The sequence below is a fragment of the Papilio polytes genome, unplaced genomic scaffold (assembly GCF_000836215.1).
Source record: "Papilio polytes unplaced genomic scaffold, Ppol_1.0 DF820622.1, whole genome shotgun sequence".
NCBI classification, from domain to species: Eukaryota; Metazoa; Arthropoda; class Insecta; order Lepidoptera; family Papilionidae; genus Papilio; species Papilio polytes.
Window position 1 is genome coordinate 744,980 of NW_013528582.1, and position 22,559 is coordinate 767,538.

General features: G+C 33.5%; 1 protein-coding gene across 1 annotated transcript in view; it reads right to left on the minus strand.

Moving 5' to 3' along the window:
* Positions 1 to 1,508: 1,508 nt before the first annotated feature.
* LOC106110415 overlaps positions 1,509 to 22,559 on the minus strand; it is a 32,438-nt gene continuing 11,387 nt past the window's right edge. The window contains exon 3 of the mRNA XM_013292239.1: positions 1,509 to 1,580. Coding sequence (XP_013147693.1) covers positions 1,509 to 1,580 — 72 coding nt within the window. The remainder of the gene's footprint in view (positions 1,581 to 22,559) is intronic.

A 22,559-nucleotide genomic window follows, 5' to 3' on the forward strand; every position in this document is an offset into this window, starting at 1 on the left:
ATCCACTACAATTTATGGTTGACAAGCCTTCGCCCTCGACTGGACGGAGTATAATAAAAAGAAAACAAAAGTGAGTGGTCTATATGTTCTTCCAGACTATCCTCTACATCTATACCAAATTTCATCGAAATCCGTTAAGCCGTTTAGACTACAAACTCTAACAAACGTCCATTTATCCATCCATCCATCTAAACTCTAACATTTATAATATTAGTATGATTGGTCATTGAAATAAAACTATAGTTAAAATATTTTTGAACGATCTGCTATCGACATTACATTCGACTTCAAATTTGTATATTTTTTATTAAATATGTATTGATAGTAAGAGGTTATAACTTTTATATCAATTACTTATAAGCATTGTTTACATTTTATCTTACAAAACTAACAACTAACACTTTCTCTCGTTATAAGGCTGTAGATAAAATAATGAAGAATCGCCCGGAAGCTTTTCCACTCTTGGCCCCAAGTTTCCTTTAGTGAGGATAATTTTCGCTCGCTCGCTTACACAAAAACTGGATGAGATTTATTGGGCCGGCAGTTTGTTCACTAAATGTTCTTGCGAGTAATAATGGATTTATATTTAAAGCAAGCTATGCTTTAACTTAACTACTTTGTTTTATCTTAATTAAAATGTTGATCTAAGTGCTTGAAAGTAATACAACTTGTTACGTCAGATAAATGTTTTAAAGTGATTGCAAGTGAATGTAAAAAAAAAATCCAAGATATAATCAATGTTTAATCATTTTTAAATTGTGAAATGTGTTTTAGATAATGTTTGTACAATTAAAAAATTAGAAAATTCCTTTTTATAGTTCTATATTATGCCTATTTTATCAATCTTAAATTAGAAATAGAATTGAACTTTGTGAGAGAGTACAAAAAATAAATTTATCGGCCTCTCAATAATGGTTCATTTGATGGATACGTGTATCGGTAAAGCAAATGAATTAAAAGCAGTAGGTAAGAGACAAAAATGCAATTAGATAGATTACAAGGCAAGTCCATATGTAGTTATTACCCGCATTTATAATTACCTAATACTAGTTGTTGCTCGCGAATTCGCGTGGAATTAAAAAAAAAAACAGTGAAAACCTAACGTAGCTTTTTAATGAGAAAAGATTTTTTAATCAGACCAATAGTTTTGAATTATTTCAGTACATACAAAAATGTAAATCTTTCCTCTTTATAATATTAGTGTAGATATAAATAACATAATAAATATCAAGGAAATATTTTTTTCGTTTCATAAATAAATGAAATAAAAATAAAAAAGCCTTTTATTTCCAGCTACTTAGTAATTGTAATTAATGATACATTACAATGTTTATTTTAATTGACTACTTAGACATTACAAATTTTTAAACTAACAGGGTGTTTTTCTTTTTTTTATGTCTTGGACGTTGCGGGTTTCGTTTCATAATGTTTTATAATTAACTTACAGTTAAACAAAATAATATACGGTTAACACTCACGTCTATTTTTCAGGTGACGTCACCGATCAGTTACAGATCCATTTGAGGTTCATCTTCAGGTCTAACGTTACTTGGCTTCCATCGGTCCCGTCGCACCTCACACTGACAACCAAGAAAAAGTCAATGTTTCAAGAAAGTTTATACAATTTAGTCTATTGTTAGGTTTTTCCGTAAATTTAAACCACTAATTGACAAACTTAAAGTTCAAGTTATCGATTAATAGTTTTCGAACAGTAAAAGCAGTTTTAAGTAAAGTAAGTTAACGTAATTATTATTAGAAACGTGCCTTTATTTAAGCAATTAAACTAATTCTATACTTTTACCTTTGTTATAATGGTGTTAATAATCTCGGTGGTGAATGTATAAATTTTAGGTTAATTTCAAGCCAGAAGTAATAAACAAAATTTTAATTAGATTTAGGCAATAAATTTTGGCAACATTAAGTACCCTGCCTAAGTGCAATAAAAAGTTGTGAGAAATAACATAATTAAAATTATTTATGTTTCTTAATCAACCTGTCTGATTTACATTCGGGTATAAATATCGTTATAAAAAGGCTACATAGAGTTTGTTAAGGACTGTAAGAATCTAACCGTGGGTTTCCACGCTGTAAGACCTATACAGAAATGTATCTCATCTCTCTCGTGTTCGGAAAAAAATAGAGATAAACGATGGTACATTGACAGTAGAAACCCACAGTTTTTAGTTGTCACATAAAGTTTACAAGATTATGGTTTTAAGACTCGTTAAGTTCTTGCATCTTATTAAGTCATATAGTTAAGTACGCGGTATTTTAATCTAACTTGCGCGATTTTGTAAATTATAAAAATATCTTTTATGATACAATAGATTGATATGAAGAAGTTTTGCCTTTAATTTAGCCATAAAAATAAAAATCGTATAACCGTTTTGATTTTTATTTAATTTCGTCCTTTGTGACGTATATTGGAATAATAATATTTCATGAATTTAATATAAAAGATGATTTAACATTGCGCTTGTGTTATAGAGACGGAGCGCGGAGAGGGGTGGGGTCTACGGCAGTCGTAGCGCGTTCGTAGCCCGTAGCGCTCGCTACGGTGCGCTGTCACGTTTGAAATTTACGCCTGTAAGCCGCTGATGTATATGTTGACAGAATAAAACGATGCAATATACTGTGGGATAAGTGTATGTGAGATACATATCAGTGATAGTGATGTGTGTTTATTCGTGAAATATTTTATTACAAGGTAATAATTTTCATACAAAAAGATTTCTTTCGTGTTTTTTTCCTTTAAGCCTTGTCCTTGTATTTTTATTGGCGCAATAAACTCGATTTTGGACGGACTTTTATGTCATAAATCTTTTAATTAGCTCGCAATAAAACACGTTCGCGGCGTTGAGTGGAGATCTCTGTTACGGTACATAAAACTGTACGCCCCGTACACATGTTTTGGAACGATACATCAAAAGTAAGAGCTGAATAAATATAAATTTTTAACACCGTTTTATATAGTATTTAACAAATGAATAAACGTTAAATCTTATAAATACCAACACCGTAGAAAGTAAAATAGAAATTAGTGTATAATTTTTTGTAAATAACGGTTTCTTTTAGACGATTATTTATATTATTATTCTTGATTCAAATATATAATGCATTTACATATTAAAGGGTTTCAAAAATATACAATTGTTGGTTGTATTAATTAAAATGGTTACTTTGTAAAAACAGAAATATCTTATAAATTATTAGTAACCTACATATATTTTAATATTTAGATAAGAACTGAAGCTTAAAAAAATTAAATCACTTAATTGAATAATCGATAAATGAAAGACGATAAAGAGACCTCTACCTGACAATTATTTAAATCGAAAACATTAATACAAACGAAGTAATAAAAATAAATCGTCACGCTTCATTAAAAACACTTCTATTTTTACAGCTTTTAGTAAAAAATTCACAATTTCAATTTATATTTCTTAAAGGTAGTCTTTGAGCATCTTATTCCACTTGAGTTGAAATGATATTTTCTTAAGGTATTTCTAGAATTTGAAGTATATTTTTTAAATATTAAATGGCTAACTGCGGGAGACGACTGACACTGGCTGATGTTCACTAAAGTACTAAGGGATTTTTAAGATAGTAATGCTTTAATTATGTTTTTAAATACGTGACTTATGTGTGTCAAGTTATGTGCTCGTAAATTATCAATTTATTTATCTCGTATTAGGGTCGAGTGCTAGTTATACATTTGTATGAGTACTGAAGCAGTGAATGATCTGAGTTCGAATATTCCGACAATATTTGTAGATTTAATCAGAAGTTTTTTTAGATCAACTGAGTGATAGTATATTTACTTAGACTCATAAAAGTATTCTATTAATCTTCACAATTTACTTGTGAATTGAGTATTCTTTGTCGATGTAATTGGTGATCATTACTTTCATGCCATTTTATTTAATTCTTAAGAAATAAATTACAATGAAAGTATGGGAATAAGTATGATCAGCAAAAATGTATATTTTTAAATTAATTAATAGTTTAAAAAAAGTAATATAACAAACAAATTTAGTCGTATCTAGATCTAAATTTATCACGGACGTAGGTGTTCCTACTTTTTGTTTGTAGAAGTTTTGTAATGTTTTCGTATTGCGACTTGAAGAAATTTATTTAAGCTTCCGATGGACAAATTAATTTTGAGTTATTAAAAAGTTAATTGGAAGTCAAAAGTAAGCTAGGATAGTACAGAATAATGATTATAATTTTTTTTGATTTAAAGTATTCGACTCTTTGTGTGATATTTCTTTAATTTTTGAAATTAATTCGATACGTAGATTGTAGACACGATAGAGATTAAGTCTTGTAGATATAAAAGAGAAAGTTTTGCAGATACATATAGTGTAATTTAAATAGTTTTAGTATACGAATTCTACGTAATTTTAATTAATAGTCCGCATTTGTCATTCGGAATCATTAATCAGTGAAACGTATCATATCTTAATGATTATTGTACAGTTAATGCCCAACTATTGGCAATAATTCATTCGTCCGTAACTGCGATTGTATGCCTGCGTTAATTATGGACTAATTTTACTTCAAAACGTGACCAGAAATTGGAATGAATTGAAGGTATTTAGTAAAATTTATTGTACCAATTTATTTTGTTAATTCCAGCTTTTGGCTACGTACTATGTTTATTTATAAACCAGAGATCCGTACTAGCTTTTCCTGGTATTATACGTCGTTTTCTGTTATAATCATACACTTTCCGTTGATATTATACAGCCTATGTTTTAGTAATAATACAGATTTCTAATGGTGACACATTTTTTTAAAATCGTTTCAGTAGTTTTGAAACCTATTTAATACAAACGGATAATTAATATTTAAAAGATAAAGAAGATATATTCAACGAATTATTTGTAGATGTATTTAATTACATAATTAACTTTATAACTATTTTTTGATGCAAAAAATAATTGTGAAAAAAACACTTCCTATAATTTTAAATAACAATAGTCATTAAGAATTGTAAAAATTTGAAAAACATCAGATAGATTTTTTTTGTGTTGTCTTATCTTTGCATTTATTTCAATATTGCAAAATCAACGAAGCTTATCTTTCAATTCCAGTCGCAAGAAAATTGTGGCTTGAAATTCATTCAAGCCTTACTTCTCTTGTCTATTCTAATGTTATCTCTCAAGTCTATTATTTCAAATTGTTTTGTTTTATCAAACTTTCATATAATTTCTGGACAATTCGTTATTAATAGACACCATACAAAAGTCCATAATCATTATAGGATATAGGGTATATTATTAATAGTAACATAGAGGCGACCAAACAACCGTTCGGGTCCCTTAATAACAACTCTAATTCTCATAACACAAACTGTAAACAAGGAATTGAATAATTGTATCCCTTTAATAAATTCAGATTTTGATAGTCGCTATTTTGGTAGGAAAATTAGTTGTTCAAGTTTGGACTATTCCATTACTTCATATTAAAAACTCCAATAGGATAAGAACAGTCGCACATCTTTGGACAACCTATCGCCAAACATTTTTGCGATTGTCGATTGTTTCGCAGCCCATTCAACTGTTTAGTTGCACAACTAAAAATCGAGTGTGCGCACCTACATATAAGCTTATAGGAATCAAAGCGCGACTAAACAGTTGTGCGATGGTTTAGTTAAAATTGTAGGCGCGTTCTAATAGTTAGTGACATTACAGTAGTATATATATATATACTACAGACCCACGAGTGTTAGGATGCACATCACCAGCTCACTATACGTCCTCACCGAGGGGCTCGGAGCTTACCCGAAATTAGGGTGACTGCGCACTGTTAGGATGGCAGTGCCTTAAATCCTTAGGCAATTAGTGCTTCTATTTTTTTGGTCTACGTTTGTTTTGATACTCTATCATTTTTGTTAAGATACATTTTTCTAAAATATTACAATAGTAAGCCAACTTATTAAATTGAATTAAATAAGTTAAATTAAACATGAAGACAATGGCTTAACTTTTAAAACCATCAAGAAATCCTTTGTTTAGGTCCAAATTAATTATTTTGATTAACTCAAAGACAATAATCCTTTTAGGGTTGATTTTGTTTGTACTTCTCTGTAATGTAGGGGTGTCATTGAATCCCATCCTCGTCGCCAATGGGTGTTATTGAAACGGCGGTTGGTACTGGACTGATTTATTATGCGTCAGCGGCCGGTACATTATATTGAGATACCCTCATATATACCACATTCTCTAATTTCGCTTTGATACCTATGACGTTAGAGGTGCGCACACTATTCGATTTTTAGTTGTAAAACAATCGACAATCGCACAACAATTGTGCCATAGTTTAGTGAAAGGTGTGCGCTCGCTCTAATTACTGGACAGGAAGTGGTTATCAGGAATCTATGGTCACTCATTATATGACCAATTCAATAGGCGTAGAATAGAAAAGGTCGTAATATCAAGCGTCGATGGACAGAATGATAGTCGTGTACGCCAGTCCTGCCGTTCTATTGGATATCTCTGGATATTTTTTGCAACCGAATGGGTTTTTATGGTCGAGTACCCTTTTAATAAATGCTATCAGAGATGTATAAAGGGTTTATTGTATTTGAAATAAGGAAAAAGGTTTAAGTATCCAACTATTGTCGGAATCGGTTTGCATTTTATTATTGTATTTTTAAGTTAGTATGGTGCTAGCTACCTACGTCGGTGGCTCAGTGGTTTAAGCACTTGACTTGTAATCTACAGGTCTTGGGTTCGAATCCAGCCATGTACCAATGTGATTTTAGATTTTTCGAATTTTCATAATTACATAATTTACCCGACGTTCTTACGGTGAAGGAAAACATCGTGATGCAACCTGCACATATCGACGAAGAAATTCAAAGATATGTGTGAAGTCAACCCGCACTAGGCCAGCGTGGTTGACTATGGCCTAGTCACCTCTTAATAGGTTAGGCTCCGAGCCCCTCGGTGGGGACATATAGTGAGCTGGTGATGATGATGATGATGATGGTGCTAACAATCGTAGTAATCTTATTGTTAAGCTAGCTGTTGCTCGCGGCTTCGTCCACGTGGAATTATGAAAGTAAAATATATGTATATGCCTAATATTACTCACTGATAACGTAGCTTTTTAATGGTGAAAGAATTTTTAAAATCGGCCCAGTAGTTTATGAGCTATTTTAATACGTACAAAAATACAAATGTTTCCTCTTTATAACATTAATGTAGATATACTCGTAGATAGATTAGCATAAAATAAGAGTTATTTTCTAAAAGTTTATATTTCGTTAAAGATATTTTTATTAACCACGTATTTATTACCTGCTTACATTTTTACAATCTTCTAACTTAATCTCAACTTACCATGCACCTGCAAGTTGGTAATTTTTACTTGTTAAGTGAACATTGCGTGATTAAATCGGGTTTCGTGACCAGTGGCCGTTCCTACCACTTCACGCGAACGCTTACTTTGTTGTAATAATGTTGTGATTTTTAAATGCACAATAGACTGCGTTGTAAAATTATTGCTACCATTTTTAACACATAAATTAAACGATTTATTCTTACATTTATGTTTTTGAATATGAAATTAATCATAGTTAGAAAAGGAGTTTTATAAAGGAGAAACAGAAGGGAATAAAGGAGCGAAAGCTCGTAGATGTATATGTATAGCTTTCGCCCTCGACTCCGTCCGCATGGAGTTAAAAATTTAAATAGCCTATGTTGTCTTCCAGACTATCATCTACATCTATTCCGAATTTCATCGAGATCCGTTTAACAGTTTAGGCTTCAAACTCTAACAAATCCTCCATCCATCTATACTTTCGCATTTATAATATTTGTTAACAAAATCATTTAAATGTAGTATTTTTAATATATAAAATTGCAAGTGGATTTCATTTGTCTCACTAATGTAAGCGTGCCTTGTGAAATCAACAATGTTTAAAGAAATTGTATCCATTGTGTGAGATTAATGCTACGCACTAAGTGGCCATTTAGTTTGCACGATCGCTACGGGCATGAAAGCCTGCTGTAATGAGCCGCATACGTGATATTTACGTTTGTAATTTATAGTTGCCAGTCGTTGTAATGTTGCCAGTTGTATTAACGTTTATATAACTTTGATCCCAAACTTTATGACGTAATAATTTGATCCTTTATCTAATGTCTTTCTTTACTCGATTGTAATTTTCTATTTCAATTTAATGTTGATTAAAGTAGGAAATATAAATATAGGTTTATGAGGTTAGATAACATTTTTACTTGTTAATTAAAGCGTTTTTGCATGTTTTTGGTTTACGCTTTATTAGTTAATATTTCTTGATTACACGTTTAATGTAACAAGCAAGCAGCAACAGAAATTCGCTAAAAGAGCAAAGTGCCAATTGCCCATAAACATTCGCATTTTCTGATGCGTTACCTATAACGAATATATGACGCACAGAAAGAAGAAATCTAATTCCTGTTCTCATTCGTTCCTTACAAAAAGGATACCCATAAAGTCAAGCATGATGCTATATTCAACGTATATTTACGTTACCTAAAAATGTACACATCACAAACACTATATATCCACAATTAAATTCCTTCCAATGCTTTCACCTGTCTCATTTGTAAGATGTCTGGGTACGTGACGCGCTACCAAGTGTTTATTGTACCTACTGTTCTTGTACTGTGTGTTTGTGTGTTCTCGAGATATTTGCGACTATCGTGTTACGCTCTAAGACACAAGTTACTCGCTGACGGCGACGCTCTCAATAATCCAATATCGAATACAAACTAAATAAAACTTTAGATGTTATCTAGCTTCGCTTTTTATTTCGATGGATAACGAGTTAGGTTTTTTATTTTGAAATAGACAAAGGACATTAACCTTATGGTTATCTATACTAATATTATAAAGAGGAAAGATTTGTATTTTTGTTTGTATTGGAATAACTCAAAAACTACTTGACCGATTTCAAAAAACCTTTTACTAATAGAAAGGTAATTTATCTGTAAGTAACATAGGTTATATTTTTTAACGTCACGGGGACGTCGCAATCAACAGCAGTTGTCTCATAAATGTATTAGTTTTAAATACTATAATTACAGGCGTTAGTGGTATTATACAAATGTATGGATAATTTGTGGGATACATTTTTATTTATGTTTCTTCTCTTTGATATAACTAAGTCTTTAATCCGCTCTTCATTTGTCACTTGGTAACAGGTGCTTCAGATCGTACCGCGACAGTATCTTGTCACGTCCAATGTGTTACAGATGCTAGTTTCACAGGCGGGTAAAACAGTAAAGTAGACCCGTACTGCTTTTGTTTTAAAGCACTGTGATAGTTGCATTTACAAGTATTGTCCACTCATTGTTTTAAAGAAAAAGACAGTAATATTTGTAGATAGAAGTATCATGGCAGTCAAAATCCATAGTAAAATAGTTATGCTGTCTTGGCGTTGTGTAGCGCAAAGTTCTGCACTGTTGCTCTGGCGTACTGTTCTACCCTCGTGTGAAATGTTATTTCGTTAAGGTGTAACAAAGTCTCTTGTTGGGGAAATGTTAATTCGGAGTTCTCGTCTACGATCTATTTATGTACAAACTAGTCTGCGAAGGCTTTAATCAATGTCTATTTAATTCGTGTAACGTGAAAGGTATTCTCGTATCGCGTGATGAACTGTCTGTTTCTTGTTAAAGTTTGTTACAAGAATGTTACAATAGAATGTAACGTTACAAAGTATATTAGTCTTACTTTAAGCTATGAAACCCGAGATTTTATATTTTAAAACTAGCTTTCACCTGTGACTCTGTCCGCGTAGATATTAAAAAAAAACTAAGCATTCCTTCCAGTATTCTTCGAGACTATGTTCTACATCTGTGCCAAATAACATCGAGATTTGTTCGGCAGTTTAGGTTACAAATTCTAACAAATATCCATCCATTCATTGAAACTTTTGCTTTCATAATATTAGCAAGAAAAATTATTTAGGTTTTTTAATTTAAGGTTTCCCTGTATTTGAGCTTAACTATAGCACTGATGACCATTTTGGGTTAGTTATTATGTTTAGAGCCTGTCCCACCACTGGCTGATAGAGACTCAGATAGCATAAAAATTATGTCACTGTTAGATAAGGGATCAAAATCCGATATTTCCATCACATGTATTATAAGTTGAATTGTTATCAGACAATTTACAATTTGGTGGGACAGGCCCTTAGTAATCTAAAACGGTAGGTTTTAAACGACAGTTCTTAGCCACGTAAGCTGTGTACATGTTACGAGGTTTTCAATTGCTTCAAACTTTACGAAAGGTGTTCCGAGATATTTATCCGTCCACGAAAACTGTGGAACATTCCCGAAGCATCGTGTCGAGTAGCAAACGGTGCTCGGGCGAAGTTGTCGAGTAAATCTGCCCAGGAAAGGTTGCGGGGGAAATTGTTGCGCCATACCTCTGGTCCGCCCTTGTTAAACACAACTTAACTTATTGTTTCTCGGTTACCAAGTTTCATATTTATAGCGGAGTTTCAACTTGAAGTGGTAGTGAGTTTGGCATTGGGCGTTACGACGAAATGCTTGCTTTGTGGACGAAATTGACACTGTTAGAATAATTTATTCTTAGACTATTGTGAAATATTTCATAACGACTTCTAGATGCATGGGTGGACGGATGTTTATCAGAGTTTGTAGCCTAAACGGCTGAACGGATCTTGATGAAATATGGCATAGACGTAGAGTCGCGAGCGAGCGCGAAAGCTAGTTTTTGTCATAAAGTAAACCAAGTTCTTCCTGGTGGTTTTTTACTTGAATTATAATAATTTTCACTGTCTCATAATGATGAAATACTAAGAATTCCATGAAATAAAACCTCATAATTAATTTTCGTTTCAACAACAGTAATATTATTTGTCAAACGTTACTTGTTTGTAACAATTACCATCAGCGTAATTTAAATTGAAACACACGTAGGCAAGACAGCGCCGACTTTGGTGCGGGGAAAATAAATATTTTGCGCGCGAGATTAATTCTAAAGGTGTTCCTTGAATATTATACAGGTTGCTTTGAAGTTTCATCCGGCGTCGTGACACGAATAACTCTTTAAGGTCACAACTTTAGCTGAATAAATCTTCATAAGCCGACTACGCTTATGTCGTTCTTATTCAATTGTCTAATAAAGTAATTTGTCAGCAGTTTTTGAATAATACGGCCGTATTCTGAAACGAATCTCAAACACTACCGCTACTTACAAGCTCAGACGTCAGTCTTATTGGAATTTGACGCTTATTAGTGGCCTTATCATTTAAGATGTTAGATAAGTATTTTAAAGTCGTTTCAGTGTTTGCTTGTCACGTTCATCTTTTATAATATACAGACATGATTTTCTAGGTAAATGACATAATACTTATCTGAAACGTTCTGCTTGTTTTATTATGCTATCTTATACATATTGTCTTAAGACAGATAATAGAAAGCCGCTTACAATCTCACAGACGTCGAAATATTAATGGAAGTTGTAATTTAAGCATGGCCTTACGGTTTTTATTTATATTAGTAACAATTACTAATAAAATATGTATTAAAATATATCTATCCAATACCCAACGACCTTATTACTTTTTACATAAATTAAATTAAATTTCCCCATTAAATTTAGCAATTTCGGTGTTAAATGAAATTTAATACTGCACCTTTTAAACGGCGTCCGTGCGTGATGCAATTACGCATCGATATCGGCGCACCGTCCATTAGGTAATGTCCGGTCTACCGGTCGCCGCGCTCCGCACAGCTCGGCGCAACGTAACTGGATTATAGATAATTAGGATGCCATAACTAGATGCGTACGTCTATCCGTCGCCAATTCACGCGTAAAACCTAAGTGAACGATAAACGCAAATGCGACGCGATTTACGCAATGCGATGCGTCGTACATTCAACGTGACGCGAGTACCCCTTTGTAGATAGCTTTTTTATATTGTAAGGTGGCAAATGAGCCAGCGGCCTGAATCCACCAAAATAGCGAAGAGACCGTTGCCCATAAAGATGCGTAAATCGTAGATGCGTTGCATACCCCTATTCGACGAAGGAGGAGTTTCCACTCCTGTGCGTCTCCACCGTCAAATCCACCTCATCCTTTCCTCTTAATTCTTAAATGGATGGAATGAAAAGGAACTAAAATGAGACCTCCTAAGTGGCGACGTAAAAAGCCTGCTAGTGCCAGACGTTCGTAGATAGGCACGCGTCGATTTTTCCGTCAAATTGTAAATGGCAATTACGAAGTGTAGAGGTAAAGATTCGTTTCAATATTCCGCTGTAAGAGAGACGATAGTTTATCAGTTTTTGTTGTTTGTTTGTTTGATAGCATAGTTTCTAATTGAATAATTAATTAAATAATATCTCTTTATGTTTGAAAGGATTTAAAACATTCTACAGGTAAGTGGAGCTTAATCGTAGTGTAATGCAATAAAGTGTAAATGTACCTGAGAATTGTAGTGATTCCGGTAATATGGGATTAGTAGCCGCGTTCAACTTGCTGACAACAATGTGTTTAAAGGCGAAGTCTTTATGCTTTCTGCACAAGTACTTTAAAAGACGTTTTTAACAACTTTTTTTGACAAATAACTTTTTGTAATATATTGCAAAGTTTATGTAGATAATGTTTACAAGGAAGTTTACCGATATTGTGAATGTCTATGGGCAGCGGTCACTTTGTCATTTTGCTGGATTCAGGTGGATGCTTGCTCTTTTGCTACCTTATGATATAAAAAAAGTGTTTGTAATGTATGAAAAATCAATTTATGTATTTCCATTTTATAGTTTCTAGGTTTGGTTGATTTGAAGTACGATGTTTCATTCAATTCGATTTTACTCTTGAGTGTCATAGAGACAGGATTAATAGAGCGCGGTAAACCTTTTACTGAATTATCGCAGTGTTTAGTCGCACTTTGATTCCTATGACCTTATATGGAGGTCGACATTACTCGATTTTAATTTGCGCAACTAAACAGTTGAATTGACTGCAAAACAAATGACAATCGCGCAAAGTTCTCAGTTTTACATGAATTCTAAAGTTTAAAATGACAACTAGATACTGGTTCACAGTCGTGATAAACTTGACAACACTGGTTGTAAGTTTTAATAATGTTCTATGCGTAATTAATTAGAAACACTAATGTAAGCCCTAATGAGCAGGCAATCCTTTGACAGAATCAACGTTAGTGCGGTTTTGCGGATGGTTCCGACACTATCTATTTCCTAGTCGTCTAATGATTCCTGATATCCTGGTACCTCTGTTGTGTTTACGTCTTACTTATAACATAAATGCAAATTAGAGTTTATAGCGTAAACTGCTGAACGGATCTCGATGAAATTTGGCATAGATGCAGAGAATAGTCAGGAAGAATACAGTTACTGTTGTTTTCATTTTATTCCAGACGGAATCAGTCGCGGTCAAAGCTGTAATCAAAAATTTGTTATTTATTTTAACTATTTGTATACCGGATATACTAATTTTATAATTATGAAGGGTGAATCGGTACTTACTGAACTAGCGCGTATCATCCTTCGACCACATTTTCACCTTGGTCTAGGTGGGATAGTGGTCAAGCGCTGGTTTTTGCAATTAAAAAAAAAAATACTTTGAGCCTAATTTGTATTTTAATCATAATATTACTTTTAGTGCACTAAACCCTTACTGCAATTGATTAATTTAGTAAGCATTTTATTCCTTAATATCTATCAAGTCTTGAAATTATTTTTACTGTATAAATGTAAGTGAAGTGAGTTAAAAATTCAAGCAAGTAGCATTCTGTACAGTCGAAAACTTTTTCTGAAAATTAATATTTTAATAGAAACAAACTACGCTGAGGCGAGGTGGGATGCTTGAACTTTTTAAATTTATTTTTTTATTTCATATTAAGTTCATACAGATTATAAGCTCCTAAGTAAATACTTTAATGCTTCTTAATACTAAAATCACTCAGCCATGTTGTAGTATTTATATTTATAGGTATCAATTTAAACAAGTCGAATCGAAAACTATTTGTTGTGGAAATACTTTTTATCTGGATAAAATATTTTTATAATATGAACCGTCTAATAAAAACACAATATTCCTTCTCAGAAAGACTAGATAAATTATATGTTTTTGAATTAACAGTGGTAGAGCCCGCTTTAACATCTTCGTACGAATGGGCCAGCTCGCCCGGTATAATACCACGACCACACAGAAAACAGGCGCGAAGTGGAAGCAATTCCGCGTTTCGGCTGATGAGTGTGGTGTCAGGGGCCTAATTTTAGTCCCATTCCCTTTCCACCCTTTTCTTAAGAGGAAAGGATGGAAAGGAAAAGTGGATTTGACGGTGGAGGAGACGCATAGGAAGGGGAAATGTCCTCTTTATGTGCGGCTCCTCCTCCGTTAATGAAGGGTAGGCAACGCATCTGCAATTGCGGATGTTTAAGGGCAGCGGTCGCTTTCCATTTCGGTGGATTCAGGTGGCCACATGGTCTTTTGCCACCTTATATTATAAAAAAAAAGAATGTCATTTTATAAATTTTTGGAGAACACAATAAGACTTCCTACATATTAAAGATTTTCAATGGCCGACAGTTTAGTTGTGTGCTGGATTAGAACGGGCACACATCTTTGCATAAACTATTGCATCTGTTATGCGATTGTCGATTGTTTCGCAGTTAATTCAACTGTTTCGTTGCACAACTAAAAATCGAGTAGTGTGCGCACCTCCATATAAACTCAGGAATCACAGCGACACTAAACAGTTTTGCGATTATTTCGTTTCAGGTGTGCCACCCTCTTAATATGAGCATGTATAGAGGTGCGATATTTAACAACCCAACTAAACTATCAGTCGATATAAAATCTGTCAGCGTAACCGTTTATCTCAAAAAGTACATGTTTCTGTAATCAATATGTCTGTTCATCGAGTAGTGCAAAGTTTTGGTTGCTAATTCGTGAAAGGGGCAAGACAAATGCGCCCCCTGTCGTGTAATATCCATCTTGTCTTTATCCCATTAAGGCCCAGGTGTTATTCGGTAGGGTTTAATTGGAGTTGTCCTAAATCAATATCGAATTCTCAGTCTTTAACACAATATTAGTGAACTCGATGACCTCCACTTCATACTTCATACTAATATTATAAATGCGAAAGTTTAGATAGATGGATGTTTGTTAGAGTTTGTAGCCTAAACCGCTGAACGGATTTCGATGAAATTTGACATAGATTTAGATGATAGTCTGGAAGAGCACATGGGCTACTTGTTTTTTTGTTTTTAATTCGACATGAACGGTGTTGAGGGCGAAAGCTAGTGATAAACTCTAACAAATAAACTTAACAATGGTAGTGCCCGCTTTAATATCTTAGCACTGCAGGGCCGGCACTGGCTGGAGGCCTAATTTAAGTCCCTTTCTCTTTACCACCCTTTTCTTATAAGAAGAGGTTGGGAAGAGGAAGTGGATTTGACGGCGGAGGAGATGCATAGGAAGGGGAAATGTCCACTTTATGTGCGTCTCCTCCTCCGTCGTATAAGGGTAGGCAACGCATCTGCAATTGCGGATGTCTATGGGCAGCGGTCGCTTCGCCATTTTGGCGGTTTCAGGTGGCCGCTTGCTCGTTTGCCACCTTATGTTTTATAAAAAAAAAACAAATAGCTTATACTTTTTAACAATTTGTTTTTTTTTTCTTAATTTACTATTTAAAGATGGCATTTAAATCTATGCTGTACGAGTTTTTAAATGTAATTTTTTTTTCAATTAAAGGGGCATCGGACATATAAAGCCAACCGCTCCATAACGCTTTACTGTTACGAATGGATTATTTGGAATATATTTCGATGCAAAACAAATACACCGAGCTGCAAGCGGAATCAATTGCTGCACTCCAATGGATTTAAATACAATTGTAAATAATAGTGTTTGAAATTCTAGACTATTGTTATGTTATTCGATATATATCGCTTTGTTTCAGATATCAAGACAGTATTAAAGCAAGAAAGATTAAGCGGGCGAACACCTTTGAGTGAACTAGCACACAATTGTTGTGCGATTGTCGATTGTCGATTGTTTCGTTTGTTGAAATCGAGTAGCGTGCGCCGTATACACTCATAGTAATCAAAGCGAGACTAAACAGTTGTGCTATAGTTTAGTCAATACACGCGCTATAAGTAATGATTTTCTTTAAACACACCTGATGATTGTCGATTAAAATAGGCAACGCGTCTATATTTGTAGATGTTTATGGGCAGTGATAACTTTGTATTTCAGCAAATCTACAAATTTGGCTTGTTATCATCATAAAATCATTGTTTTAAATGGAATAATAAATTTTCTGATATGAAAATAATAGTATAATGTACACTAATTCCTAAAACTAACGTTTAACGAAGTAAAATGTGTTTGCACCTTTATAAAAAAGTAAAAGAACAGACTTAATAATGGTACGTTTTGTATAACTAGATATCGTGTGTTCATAGCTTTTGTTTGAATGTTATTTAGTATATTAAAAATGGGCCATTACTCATCTCGTAATGTGAGAATGTAAAGCAGCATTTTGAAACGTTGCTTGTAAATTGCTCGTTGCGAATTTTTTACATTCGCGGAAATGTATTTGATGAAAGCAAAATAGTGAACTTTAGTTTGTATTTAAGTACCTACTTTTATCTTGACGTTATTAATTACCACATGAGATACGTATAAAGCATATTAACATTATGTAAATATTAGTTACAAAGACGTTATAACACGACGTTTAAAGTTTTCTCTACTAATATTATAAAGAGGAATGATTTGTATTGAAATAACTCGAAAAATATTCGGCCAATTTCAAAAATTCTTACACCCTTAAAAAGATACGTTATCAGTGAGTAGGCAATTTATTGTTTTTAAATTTCACGTGGATTAAATCGCGAGCAACAGCTCGTTTAAGATGAGGTCAGAATCTAAGAAAATATTAGACCGTTTATCTAAAAATTATACAAATAATACATCGACCGAATACTGAAACGGCTAAAAACGAATATGAAACCGCATTTAAATGTCACCCTTAAACTCCAGATTCCATTAATATCAACGTCTGACAGATTGTAAACGGAGGGTTCCTACTCGAAGTGTTCGAACTTTGAAGATTCATATTTGACGATTGTGTTTTTTTTTAATTCGATGACTTCTACGTTATTGGAATAGAAAAGGATTGCCAGTTAGAGATAAACATGAAGTGATAGGATTCCGTGCAAAGAGTCTCAGTTCAAGTGATACACATCTAAGTTACACTCTCAACTCAAAACTTTGGAGAATTTCGTTCGGCGCTTGAACAAGTTAGTCGAATTTATTCTGAAAGTTTCCAGCCTTTGAGATGCGAAGATTACTTTGGCTGTTTCAGAAAACGTTTTAGATTGAAGTAATGATAGATTAAAGGGAATCGTATTTATGTTTGGAGTTTTATGAAAATCTTTGCAAATCGCCAATAGTCGATTGGTTACGGTTTTTAAATAGAGATAGCAAATTTAAAAATAACAAAATTTGGGAGATAGTAATCGATACAGTTATTTTAAACTCACATAAGTTACTCTCAAATTAATTAACGACGCCCACACACGACACAAACACAAAGGGCTAACGTAACTTATCTAGGGTTGTCGATATCCAATATATTTACATACAAAGATTGGCCAAAAAACTACCCAACCTTTAACTCTTTATCATCGCAGTGACTAGTTTTAGACACCGGCCCATTGATGTACCATACAAAGCAGAATATTTCTTGATTAACTTGAAAAGGTGGCAACCCTAAATACGACCCATGTCGAGTATTATCTCGTGCTTATCCCATTAAGAGGGCCAGGTGACACCTGCGAGAGCTTAATTAGTATTAGTATAAGATCGATACTCGCTAATTCTCTCTCCATTAATGCCGGTGAGCGTACTGCATCATGCATGTTAAAAACGGGAAAAATATTATCTCCTGCTAAGATTTTTTATTGGTAACTTAATATGAGATTCCAAAGATGCTGTGTGAGTCCGATATTTGTTCCACATGAACTGGAAAAGTTCTGAAGCGATTTTAAGAATTATTTAAATTATTTAAAGCTGTTCTAATGTCGAATACAACACAACACAACGTTGTAAAGATATGGAAATCTACAAAATATTTTTCTAAAGAACACTGTACTGTAAAACAATACATAAACTACTTGGTACTATAAGTAACATTTAAAAATACAATGACATTATCTTACTGGTATTATAAATGCGAAAGTGCAGATGGATGAATGGATATTTGTAAGAGTTTGTCGCCTAAACTGCTAAATGGATCTCGATGAAATTTGGCATAAACCTAAAACATAGTGTGAAAGATCAAATGGGCTATTTACTTCTGTTTTTTTTTTAAATTCACACGGAAGGTTTCGCGGGCGAAAGCTAGAAAACTATATATCACAAAAAAATATCCATACCCTATTTTATTACCTTTTTATTTAGTAGATTTTAAAGTAAAAATCGTTTGGAATTGTAGGAGTCTATCGCGACATCTAAAACTCCTGACATAAAGCTGCATTGGCAGCTCTCAGAGGTGGATTAAGTTAGCAAACGGACTTAGAGTCTGCTCAGTAACATCCTCTGTGGAAGAAATTAAACGTATATCTACTCGTAACTATCAGAGCAGATTAACCTTTCGATATTGTAGATGGTTATTACTTTGATGTGTGAAATACTTTTCCCCAGTTTGACTTAATTGAAATGTGCTGAAAAGTGTAACAATTTTATAAGACATGTTTGTTTTTTATTTATTTATCTCGTCAATTGTGTGTACGTCCCCATTGATAGGTTCGGAGCCTACCTTAATTAGGGTGACTAGGCCATTGTCAACCACGCTGGTCCACTGCGGGTTGACTTCACACATATCTTTAAATTACTTCGGCGATATATGCAAGCATCGCGATGTTATCCTTCACTGTAAAAACGTCGAGTAAATTATGTATATATGAAATTCGAAAATATAGAATCACATTAGTACATTGCTGGGTTTGAACCTGTAGATTACAAGTGCTTGAACCCGCAGCCACCGAAGACGCTCTTTAATCATGTTTTTGCGTCATTTTAATCGATTGCTTTGTTTCTCATTCATCCTTTATTTCATAGTAGCTATGGAATAAAATATATTTCTCAATGCTCTAATTCCTTTTGAACTAGAAATTTAATTTCAATAGAGAGCTGAGTATTTCAAAAGTTGTTCATAGCCGTGACATTAAAAGTTTTAGAAGGTACCGTAAGATACGATCTCAATTTACAAGTAATAAGTAATATTAAATTTACGCACGACATCTCCCATGTGGTAAGCAACTTGGTACGTCACGTTAGGTATGTAATTAAACTAAAAGACTCTTTTGATGTCCTTTACACTTCACAAAATTTTAAATCAAGGATATTTTAGTAATATTAGTGAATATCATTTTAAGTATTGAAAATATAAATCAAACTAGCTTTTGCCCGTGATTACGACCGCGTAGAGTTAAATAAAAACTTACTAAATAGCCTATTTATTCTATCAGACTATTTTCTACTTGTATGCCAATTTTCATTGAGATAAGTTAAGCTGTTTTCGAGATATATATCAACAAACATCCATCCATCCAACTAAATATGGCATTTATAATATTTTTTGTAAAATGAAGTGTGATATAATTATATTATTATTATTTGTGCAAAAGTATTAAATAAATCTTACTAATACTATAAATATGAATGTTTAGATGGATGGTCGTTTGATAGAGTTTGTAGTCTAAGCTTCAAAACGGATTTTGACTCAATTTGGTTTAGATGTAGAAGATAGTCTAGAAGAACAATTAAGCTACTCACTTTCGTTTTTTTTTAATTCCATGCGGGAACGTCGCGGACGAAAGCTAGGAATAAATAAATAACTTTTCGATGCCTCCATTATATTATCTTAGTGCAGTCATCGACTGTAACTGTTTAAACAAAGAAAGACGTATATCCTTATCGTTAAATACGAATCGCAACGCAAATTAACCTGTACAATAAAAAAAGAGGTTAAAATATAAAATAAAGGAGTCATTAATCTGGGACGCTTCGAAGCTGTACGCGTAGCGCGTCGACCGAGTTAATGGTACTTTTATCATCACGACAATCAATAAAGGCATCCGCTTGTCCAATAAAAATGATTAATACTTGGACCACTCACGTTTGATACCCCGGAGTCAGAATAACTTCCGGACAACGCTTTTTATATGCATAATTAAAAATATGGAGTACTTATTTCATTAGAATAGGACTCCAAAAGTGTACAAAAAAATATCTGGAATAAAAACTTAGGCCAAGAAAAACATAAGAAACCATTGTTAGGAAAATTGATAAAATAATTATATTCAAAAAAATTCTCTTTCAAGAAAAGTAGTTTAAAATTTTAAAGTACATTTTGCGCTTTTAATAAAATTGGAGTTCTAACAAAAATATAAAAAGACATCAAACCTCGCGGGACGTGAAGCACAAACTAGAGTATAAAGTAAACATACATTATTACTTTCATCCATTACAAGTTTACAACTTTACAGGGTGTTTTAAAAACTTAAATTGAATACTAAAATATTCACCATCTTATTATCTTCTACTAGCTGTAACAGGCATGCACGGCAAAGTAAAAATATACATCATTAGACATAATAGTGTTAAATAGAACGCAAAAACCCACATGTTATCGCATAATAATACGACTTAGGGTCTTTTAAGAAGCGAGCCTATCATTTCCTCAAAGGCCGGCAACGCATCTGTAGTTCCTCTGGTGTTGCGGATGTCCATGGGCGTCGTTGACCACCTTGGTGTTCACGCCGCTCGTTTGCCCCCTTTTATTATAAAAAATATGCTTAGAATATTCTTCCAAAGTTTCATCGTAGCTTCCAGTAGTTAAGAAATGTATTGTAAATAAATTCAATAAAACTACTTAATTACGACAGTGGGATTCTTATCTCTTGTCCAGAGAGTGTCGCCTCCGTGGGGACAGAGCGGGGTGACGATTGGGAAGAACCCGTTGTTGCTTAGTTGACTATGCACTAATCACTCCTAACTTACAATAAGTTCTGGGCCCTTCAGTGGGCATGATGATGTACAAGTTACTAAGTTTAATGTAAGCGTATAGAATGTACACCTTGAATTACGTAAACATTTCGTAAGATATCATTTCATTCGATATTTTGTACATTCTTCGACAAACTAGTCTCGATCACGTAAGCGATGAACATACATTTCAAGTATGACGCGGAATATATCAAATATTGCATATCATCTCTGATACAAATAAATCAGAATATTCCGCTCGTTGAAAATTTGATCCAACAATTCCGTTTCAAGAATCGTAAATGTTCGATGCAATATGCGACCTTTGTACTAAGCTGTTATAAAATTTATATTGAGGTCTTCTTATACTTATTGGAAAGCGATGGCAGATACTGTCCTTATGTATAACCGAACACTTTTAAAATGTGATTTTTTTCTCTACTTTACCTTTTGTTACATGTTTTGTGTCTTTTTGCGAAGAACAAATATATCTTCTGTCAGTCTAAACAGTCAGTCAACTTTACAGTTGTTTCTTTCGTCTGTAATTATAGTCCAATTGTTCAGTTAAAACTGAAGGTGTGTAAAGTACTTTATTATTCTTCTTATTTTTGAATGCAATTGATTGACTTTTTTTATAACATAAGGTGGCAAACGACATAGCGGCCACCTGAATCCACCGAAATGGAAAGCGACCGCTGCCCATAGACATCCGCAAATGCGGATGCGTTGCCTGCCCTTAATTGACGGAGGAGGAGACGCACATAAAGAGGACCTTTTTCCCTTCCTATGCGTCTCCTCCACTGTCAACTTTTCCTTCCCATCCTTTCCTCTTATGAAAAGGGTGGAAAGGGAAAGGGATTAAAATTAGGACTACGTGTATTACACTGGGTAAGCCGGCCCATTCGTGCGAAGATGTTACAGCGGCCTCTACCACTGTTGTTCTGTAACAATATTTATTCTTAGTTGTTCATCGCAAACTTTAAATAAAATTAGCGTTGGCCTTAATTAGGAGAGTGTAAGTGTTATAAGCAAATCTTTATTCTGCTTCTAAATCTTGTCGTTAATACGATAATGATTATCTTTTACCATTTTATTGTTCCTTTGTCACGTGACTTTATTATTTAACTTTTACATAATTAAATGTCGTTTCAGTAGCTGTTGTTTGTTAGAAAAAAATCATTTAAAAACTTGTTCAACGTATCTTTTAAAAAATGTTTTTCGCAGCTTAATTAGTAGATAAGCTCTGCAAAAGTTGAAAATGAGTTTGTATGTTCTATCAAACATGAATCTAGAACAATGCAGCTCTAAACATACTAGTGATGTATGTGTGACATTGTTCACAACTCTGATATTCGAGGCCGTCATTTTCAGCGTTGAATGCGGTTTAGTTTATTTATATAAGCTAGCGGATATTCTCTCGTTATTTTAAATTATTATAGAGCTTGGATATTTTTAACGCAAAATTTGATGTTACATATTTTGATGAAATTTATTCATCTTTATCTATACTG